This window comes from Hyaena hyaena, unplaced genomic scaffold (assembly GCF_003009895.1).
Source record: "Hyaena hyaena isolate Hyena2069 unplaced genomic scaffold, ASM300989v1 scaffold_54, whole genome shotgun sequence".
In the NCBI taxonomy this organism is placed as follows: domain Eukaryota; kingdom Metazoa; phylum Chordata; class Mammalia; order Carnivora; family Hyaenidae; genus Hyaena; species Hyaena hyaena.
Genome location: NW_024080685.1, coordinates 259604 through 269288, shown reverse-complemented (window position 1 = coordinate 269288; position 9685 = coordinate 259604). Strand labels below are relative to the sequence as shown.

The following is a 9685-nucleotide window of genomic DNA, read 5'->3' as shown; positions in this document are numbered from 1 at the left end:
TCTTGTGCGTTCAGGAACGGTGTTTGAGGGCTGGTTGCAGCGTGCGGGGCTTTCTGGGGTGGGGGGCTGCACTGCAGGGTGGGGGTTAGGACTCTCCCTCCGGGAGCCCAGGCTTGTCACACCTAGGGCTTCCCCCCCCTCCTTTTGCGGCATTTGTAACCATTCCTGGTGACAAACTGCAGCCAGTTCGCATCCTCGCCGGGCCATCTGGGTTTCCCCTTTCCGGAGGGCGGTCTGGGCGCTTGAATGAAGTTCTGGGCGCTGGGTCCGGGATCCCAGTGCTCCGGCTGCTGCCGCAGGAGTCGGGTTCGCGGGGCTTTCTCTCCTCCTCACTGACTCACAGCTTTTTCGGGCAGCCGGAGGCGGGGGTTTCAGGAAGTCCTTGGGCCGGACAGGGAGCGATCCAGTAGACACGTGTCCTGGGAGGACCGCGGCCGGGCTGGGGTTTGACAGTTGGGGAGGGGGGCTGGGGACGTTTCCTGCCCTGCATTTTCATGGGCAGAGGCTGGAGGCGCCGGCCGCGTTTCTCCCCTCCCCCTCTGCACAACTCCTCCTCTTTTAAAGCTAAGTTGAGTGCGGCTCTGTTTCTTTTCGGCCCAGCCCCCACCCTTTGGAGACTCAAGGTGAAGCCCGATGCGCCTAGAAGAGTCCTTGAGAAGGCTCAGCGGGACGAGCCGAGCCGTTTGTTGTAAATCACATCAGCTCAGGGCCGGTGGGACTTTGGGCACAGAATTTCTCTGTGAGTTTTTGTAGCTTCTCTGCTCTGCCTGGGCTGGCCATAGGTTAAAAAGTAGAAGATTGTCCAGTTGATTCTTGACCTCAAATCTGATCTATCAGGCCCCCCTTTTAGGCTGCTTTTCACACACATTAATGCAGAGACTTTCTTTGCTAATCTTCACCCAGTATCTGAGTTTTAAGAAAAGAATATTGAATGTCAGTATTTATTTTTGCTGGCTTCATAAATATTAAAATGAAAATGGGCAAACAATTCCCTGTAACAAACTGTTATTGAATTGGCTCATTCCCTTGCCCCAAGAACCCACAAACCAAGGTGCAGCCTGTAGGCACCAGTCCCCGGCTCCAGCATCTCCTGATTAGCTCCTGAAAAGCATTAATGGTAGAAATAAAATGCACGAGGTGATAAGATGAAACCCAGTAACTGTTTCTTTTTACTTTCCCCCCTCCTTTCCAGGCTGGTAATGAAGAAATGGTGCAAATAGGTAAGCCTTGTTCTCAGATGCCATTCTTATCTTGGTAGAAAGAAAGGGATGAAATTAGCTAATTAAAATATTGTTTCTGAAATTTCTCCCGTTGGTGGTTAAAAAATAATTTGTCATCCAGGAACATTTCTTTTTTTCTCTTCCCCTTTCTGGAGGGAGGTCCCACTTTTTTCGGGCTGAGTTAAGTGGTATAAAAATTTGCAGTTGGATTTTTCATGTATCAATTTTTTCAGGCATGTCTTTGGACAAGCCACTAGTAGGTACTTGGCAGATGGTGTAGAGGTTGGAAGAAGGCATGGAGATAAGTCAAATCAACTTGGGTAGCATTAGAAAGAGTATATCTGATTAGAACAGAAAGCATGCTACAAAGAAGGGAAAAATGAAAGACAGAATGAAAATTTTTTCTTAAAACTTTTCCTGTTTTGAATAAGCCCTCTGATGACTTATCTTATTCCCCCTACTTCACGATTATCTACTAATGTGTATGATACTGTTAGGAGTTTTACAGATAACATCTAAAATTTCAGAATTACTCCCATTTTATGGGTGAGAAGACTGAGGCTCAGAGAGTATAAGTGACTTGTAACAGGTCAGTCCAAAGTCCGCATGATCTTTTTTCTTTTTCTTTTTGAAGCTGTTCATAGTAATATATTTGTTCTGAATCCAGAGACTGAAGATCATCTGGTCAGAAGACAGGCTCCATTCAAAGTCTTTTTATATACATTTAATTTGGATTACTTTAAAAGATAAATTTTCATCTTGGCAGAATAAGTGTGTCTGTAAGTTCTGCATTTGTCAAGTGATATTGTAAAGTCATCTTCTAGATGGAAAGTTTTGATTACTGCAAACATAGTTATGTGTCATTGCCTATGTGCTGTGTGCCTGGCGGTGTTAATTGCTTTGCACACGTTATGTCATCTAATTCTCACAACCACGCTATGAAGTAGAGACCCACTGTGTCTATTTTAGTTTGAAGAAGATGAAGCTTGAGAGGTTCCGCAGCTACCTGCAGTAGTGCATAGTGCAGAGCCAGGAGGTTTGCCTACTTGTAAATTAATGCAGTGATCCCACGATCCGGGCTATCTGCATAGGTCAGAATGCTCCCATCACGTGCAGTGTTTGGGATTGCTGGAACTCTTCCCCAAGCTTAGACCTCTGTAGTAAGAATAGGACAGAGGGGAGGAGAGTGACTGAGAACTGCATTAAATATATAGCGTCTGTGAAGAGACATTTGTCATTTGTAGCTCATGACATTCAGAGATCAATGTATATCTTTTTAAAGAAGGATTTTAAAAAATTCTCCAAACAAGTAGAAGAGAAAGCTCTCTTCCTTTATTATTGCTTAATCCTTTGATTACTTACACTTCCCAACTTTTCAATATGTAAATTTAAAAGCTGTTTTAAGATTACCCATTCTAGGGGCAGCCTGAGTGGCTCAGTTGGTTGAGCAGCACAGAGCCTGCTTGGGATTCTCTCTCTCCCTCTCTCTCTGTCCTTCCTCTGTCTCTCTCTCTCTCTCTAAATAAATAAACTTAAAATAAGTAAAAAAAAGATTACCCGTCCTCTCAAAGGAATAAAATATACCTCTTTGATTAAATTTTCAGGTAGAATCAGCATGCTCCCCAGTAAGAGGCCCTGAGTTAGATTTTGGTCCAATCCTTTTGTTAATATAAATTACTTTGTTTGCAAGTTTCTACAGAAGATGAAGTGATACAGGTGTGCTTAAATTTGGTAGGAAGAAGATGAGTAACAGTATGGAAGGGGAGAGGGCAGGGGACTCTTGGATTGTGTTTCTGGAGATTTTCTTACTCCCAGGTTCCTCGGCTTTATGGGGATTCTCTCTTTTCTTACTATCATTTTTATTTACCGTTTTCAGGTCAGGTGAAGAGAAGAAATAAAGATAAAAATAGGTTTGACTCATGAGTCTTGTGATAGTAAAGTATAGCTATCATTTGGCTTTGGGTTATGATCATTTATGTAGCTCTTGAAAAGGGTTTAAAAATACATTTAAAAAGCTTGTGTATAGTAATGAGATATCTTTCCCCATGTGTAAAGGGGTTGCTAACCTGAAAGTTTGGTAAAATTCCCTCCTCTACGTATAATTAAGTAATTTTTTTTCAAATAATAAATTTAAAAGCAGTTTTATAAAACTGCTCTTGGATGTGCTATTTGATGAATGGTACAATTAAGAAAGTCTAATAAGGCTTGCAGAGTTAATTAACTTTTTGGTCTCCAAATTGGCTAGAGGAAAGTCCATGGTTCTGAATGATTTCTGCATCATTTAATGTCTCAGGAAAAGATAAATATTCATTAGTGACAAACCATAAATTATTAAGAAGCTCAATTAAAAACCATAGTTTCTGTTGACTTATCATATACATGCAGAATAGGGCATATGAGTGTATCCCTTGCTGATTCTTCGTGGAGGGAAAGGGCCTATGTAACTAGCTTCTGGAACAATAAGTATATAATCAGCAGTATCCCTGCCCCCCACCTCCCATGATAGGTAATCACTTGCTCAACTTCTGACAGGATCGGTTTACTTTGCCAGTTTTTAAATGCTTTTTATAAAGAGTTGCACATTATGTGCTTAAGAAAATGATGAAAATATGTCTAATATGCTTTAGCTCTCTAAAGTAGGAAGGCTTTTATCTAGATAGAGAGAGGGCAGTGTGATGGGGACAGGTTAGAATATGTACAGATATATCATTTAGATAGTGTGTTAATGGGTGATTGTGCTTTCCTTCTCCCTCTACCCAGTGGGAAAATGCCCTCTTTTTAAACATTTTTTAAAATACTTATTTTCGAGAGTGAGAGAGAGCACAAGAGAGTGAGTAGGGGAGGGGCAGAGAGCAGGAGACAGAGGAGTCCAAGAGGGCCCTGTGCTAGAACTCACAAACAGATCATGACCTGAGCCGAAATCCAGAGTCGGCCGCTTAACCAACTGAGACACCCAGGTGCCCCCAAATTTCCTCTTGATATGTGGGAAAGTATGATTCATCCTAGAAAAAATGGTCACATAGGTTTTGAACTCTAACCTACTACTTCTCTGCTTCTTTGTTAACCAGAGAGGAACAATCTACCTATCTACACCCATACATACATATGTATATGTATATGTATATATACATACATACATACACCCACACATACACATACATAGGAATGTGTATGCACTGTGTATATGTGTTAGTGTGTTTCATGAGGTCATTAACATACTTCTGTGGCATATTAGGGAGAGCTTTCATTCTGACTCAGAATATGGCCTTGGTGGGATGCCTGGGGTAATTGTGGGCAGCTGGATGGCTAGCCTGATTGGGTAAGGAGGCTTGCTCTGTGACACATGTGGCTTAGGAAATAATCATAGTTTTGTGGAAATTGGAGAATCTGCAAAATAATTCTCTGAGTCCTTTGTTTCATAAGCTGAAACTTTGATATTGCCTGAGTATCATTAGAGGAAAAATTGTGAGGCTTTGGTGTTGTACTGAGTTCCCATGCTTACCTGCCCCTCTTGGAATCAGGGCATATCTATCTTTCTCTGCCCTATTTCTGTTTCCAAGTTTCAAATTCCATTCCATTTCATTCTTAACAAAATAAAGTTGCTAATCTTGTCCTCTCAAATATCCATTTTACTGAGAAATATTTTTTCATCATTTGCAGGTATTTACTTGGTTTTCAAGGTTTAGTGTGAGTCACTTTACCTAGTCCTTGGCTTATAGTGGGCATTTCTACTAGTGTAGACCTCATGAAAGCCAACAATTTGTCTTGATGATTGCTGTATCCCCAGTATATAAATTGGGCTCAGGACCCCATGGGTCCTCAAATATTTGTTATTCAATGCATAGATCTAGTGAGCAGGGTATTATACTGGGATTCATCTGCATTCTGCATTTTCCTAAATGCACTTCTGTGTCCCTCTCCAGGTTTAATTGGTTCTCAAGAAAATGCTGATGGCATAATAGCTATACAATTAATTATTCAATGTTATCAAAGCTCCTTGTAACTTCTCATTGCACTCCGTAAAGCTCAGGGACCTGGATTTATTGGTTTCTTACACTTTTCTGCTTCTGTTCAGTAAGATTTGGCAAATTGAACTGAATCATGTACAGGTTTGGAACGTCCATAATTTTGCGCTAATGTCTACTTGAGATCATTTGCCTTATTCCGGGCATCAGGGGAAATAAGATAACTAACCTAAGCTTAAAATCTATCAATCCAGTGTGCCCGCAGCAATACTAAAAAGTGTGACTTAAAGGGATTTAAAGGGATCCTTTGTAAAATTTCGAATGGCTACCCATTTAGCCATTGTCCTTTCTTGTAACCAAAGATCTTGCACTGGACTTTATTGATTTAGTTTCCACCCCTCCATTAAGCAGCATAATGGCTACTAGTAAATGCTTTAAGCTTTGTAGATGAAGGTGTTATGAAGTGTAGCTTGTTAATTTAGTACCCACAAATTATTAGTGCTGTTTAGCTGAAATACTTCTTCCCCATACTTTCACTGTTTTTTTCTTGCCATTGTACCAAATAATCATAATATTGCTCAGGAATATTAAGAAATCCCCATAGTCACTTCTGCTTCCAGGATGATTATCTCTTAGCATTCTTTACTTGTGGGGTGCCAACCCAGATCACCTTGGAAATCCATTAGGGACAGTGCCAAATTGCCCGGTAAAATCAAGAGTGATTTCAATATGAAGAGTTTGGTTACGCTACTTGGACTGGGTATTAGTGACAGTGATGACTTCGATGGAACACAAATGCCAGAATTTTGGGAAGCTTCTTTTTCATGTTGCTCCCACAGACATCAGCTTTTACTCCTAAGCTGTTGTTACTTCTGTGATTACAAATTGTTGAATTATTCTTTTTAATTAGTTTTCCTTCTGAATATAGATGTTTTACATGTGCCCATTATAACCGTCTTATTTAATTTTTCTGTAATCCCCAGATTTTTGACAATCATCTTAAATACCAATTTAGCATGTTCTTACCCAGTCATCATTTAATACATAGAGTGTGTAGATTATTTTTGTATACCTGTTTTTGTTTGCTATTTTAGTGAAATTTTTCATATCACTGCAAAATCCTTATGAATATCATTTTAATCTCATTATTCTAATAAACATTAATGAATGTACTTGTTGATACCTATTTTCTCATAACAAACGTTGCCACACCATGGCATATTGTATATTGATAGCTGTTGTATATTGTGTTGTTGTATATTGACAGCTGCTGCCTGCTTTTCAAATGACTACTTGAGGAGAAAGCTCTAGAAGCTGACTTCTTTTTATTGATTGATTGATTGATTGATTTAAAAAAATTTTTTTAGAAGCTGACTTCTGAGTAAAACCAAATTAACATGATATATGTTGATAGATGGCATGTGAAGAAGTTTGTATGACCTGAACTCTTACTGGTAGTATAGCAAAGCATTGATTTTTAAAAATGTCAATTTTAAATTAGTTTTGGCTCTGCTCTTCTTAACTCTGAATGTAGTTCTTAAATATTTGGTTATACAATCTCTGAAAAATGCAATGAATTCTTTTTCTAGTTATCAAGTACCCTGGTTCATGGTTTATGAGCAATTGTAAAAATGTTTTGTAAATTTTATTAGTACTGTGACAAGATCCATCCACCTCACAGAATTTGAGTGCTGTGTGTTCTATAGAATGGATGGGAAAGCATGAGAAGTGTTTTCTAGTTTACGAATATCTGTTCCCACAAGTAATTTATCCATCATAATTTTTCAAATATTTTTATATGATTTTACTAAGTGTAAATCCTTAGGAGACATTTTGTGGTAATGTCAGTTTCTTGTTTATAAAAATGATTGCCACAAATTTAGCATGATGACTCTTTATGGAATTTAGAATAAATTGTGAACAGCATGAAAGAGTTTCTCTTGTTTTGAAGTGACTGGTAAAACAAAAATAACATTTAGGAAACTCATAGGAAGTAATCTAGGATTAAATATACGAATCTTCAAATACTGGGATCTTAGATGTTAAATCCCATTTCCTACAAATTTCCTTCATATTTAGGGCTTATATTTTTATACGTATGTATACAAATTAAAAAGAATGAGTGAAGTCATTATATGAGCTTGAGTTCTCTTTCTTTTATATGTAAAAATGTCTCTTTTCATGTAAAGTCCATTCCTTAATCTAAAACATAACCAGCATATCCAGGAGAGGACCTATTAGTATTCATTGCCTTTCTTCTATCAAATTGTCATGGGCACAGACTCTTATCACTTTGTGGTTTAAAAGCCTGATTCCGCTACTTTCTAGCTGATGACTTTAACTTCCCAAAGCATCACTTTCTTCTACGTATAGTAGGTATATTACTACTCCTTACTTCATAGAATTAGAAAGGATTCATAAAATGCTGGCATGTGGTAAGCAAGCTAGGACAATAGCTATTATTAGTACTATATCTTAGTCTTGTGCTTTTTTAAAACACTTTTATTCAATGAGAGCCACCTCATTCTAACCCGTACGTTTCTGATAGGTCTGCCTACCACCATTAATTTCCAGGAACCTTAATTTACTGTGTCAAGGACTTGTAAACTCTCCAGCCACTCAACTCACCATGTGACAGCTCTTTGAGAGTTCTATTTTCATGTATTATCTTAATGTTGGTAACTCAATATAGTGTTGCTTAATTCATTAGAATATGGCAGTGGAGGGAGCAGTTCAGTAAGAAATGAATGGTACAAAAACAGTGATTCCATGTGGATTCTGTACCGACTATATTTCTTGCATGCTAGACACAATTCTTTCTTCTTTTCACCTTGTTTATTGAAAGTCCTTTTTGTTTCATTGAGAGAAAGTTCCTATATTAATCAGGACTCCTTTGGATGGAAATAACAGGAACCCAGTTGACACTGGTTAATGAAAACAAAATTGATCAGGTAATCAAAGTCAGGTAGAACTGAACTGAGGGCTCAAATAATGTCAGAAATCCCTCCCTTTCCTCCCCCTACTCTTCATTCTTTCTCATTTTCCTGCTTTGGCTTTATTTTTTTATCAGCATATGATTGGTGGCCCCTCAGGTTGTGGCAGAGACTGTCACTAGCATCTCTAGTGTATCATTCTACCCTTCACTCCACTAGACATAACACTTGTTTTTTGACAGCTCCAGCAAAAATTCCTGGTGGGGCTTTTATTGGCTACTTGGCTTGAGTCACAGTATTAACCTTGAACCATTCTCTGTGGTCAGGGGATGCAGTGCTCTGATTGGCCTGAATTGAGACATTTCATTCTTGATTTATAGGCACTGAGAGTGGAATGTGGGATGGTTGACCTGAGGGAAAACTGGGGTGTAGTTAAAGAAAAAGGAGGATGGTTGCTGGGGAAAACCCATGTAAGGGCTTCCCAACACACTGCATGGGAACTGGTGCATGCGGTAGGTAGAATAATGTCACCCCACCTCGCTCCCACGAAGATGTCTACATTTGAATCCCTGGAACCCGTGAATATGTTATGTTACATGGCAAAGAGGAATTTAGTTTGTAGATAGAATTAAGGTTGCTAATCAGTTGGACTTTATTTATTTATATTTAATGCTTATTTATTTATTTTGAGAGAGGGAGAGAGAGTACAAGTAGGCATGTGAGCAGGGGAGAGGCAGAAAGAGAGGGAGAGAGAGAGAGAGAGAGCGAGAGAATCCCAAGCAGCCTCCATACTGTCAGCACAGAGCTGGATATGGCGCTGGATCTCATGAACCATGAGATCATGACCTAAGTCCAAAATCAAGTCAGACTCTTAACTGACGGAGCCACCCCGGTGCTCCAGTTGGCCTTTAAATAGGGAGACTATCCTGGATTATTGGGGGGTTTCCTTAGAAGTGGAAGAGGGAGACAACAGAGACAAAACTAGAGAGATGGCAGCATAAGAAAGACTTGGTCTGATGTTTCTGGCTTTGAAGATGAAGGAAGGGAACCATAAACCAGGAAATGCAGGCAACCTCTGGGAGTTGGAAAAAGTCAAGGAAGCAGATTATTCCCAGAGGTTCTTGAAGAAACGCAGCCCTGTGAACACCTTGATTTTAGCCCCATGTGACCTATTTCAGACTCCTGACCTCCAGAACTATAGGATAACAAATATGTGGTGTTTCAAGTGGCCAAGTTTGTGGCAGTTTGTTAAGGCAGCAATAGGAAGGTACTACAGTGGCCCAGTGGACTGTCCCAGTTTCTCATACTTTTGTCATACTGTGAGCCAGACGATTTTAGATTTGGAAAATATAATCACCATAAGGAAGCTTCAGGGAAAACCTTTAAAATGCTATTCACATTTCTTATCTGTCATATTTTCCTCAGTCTTTGGCCCTGGGGACAAATGCTCATTTTCCTGGCTTTAAATTCTAGACTCAATATTAGTCTTTCAAAGCATTACCCATCAAAAAATTGTGAGATGTATGAGAAATATTAATTTATAGAATGTCTAATATAGCTCTCGAGT

General features: G+C 39.3%; 1 protein-coding gene across 4 annotated transcripts in view; it reads left to right on the top strand.

Moving 5' to 3' along the window:
* The window catches only part of ADAMTS3 (ADAM metallopeptidase with thrombospondin type 1 motif 3), a 257247-nt gene that overhangs the window by 639 nt on the left and 246923 nt on the right, over positions 1 to 9685 (top strand). For 3 of the 4 annotated variants that reach the window (XM_039230954.1, XM_039230952.1, XM_039230951.1), the window contains exon 2: positions 1193 to 1220. In XM_039230954.1, the coding sequence (XP_039086885.1) occupies positions 1193 to 1220 (28 nt within the window). Of the gene's footprint in view, positions 1 to 600; positions 740 to 1192; positions 1221 to 9685 lie in introns of all 4 variants that reach the window. The other variant, XM_039230953.1, reaches the window with a different exon arrangement.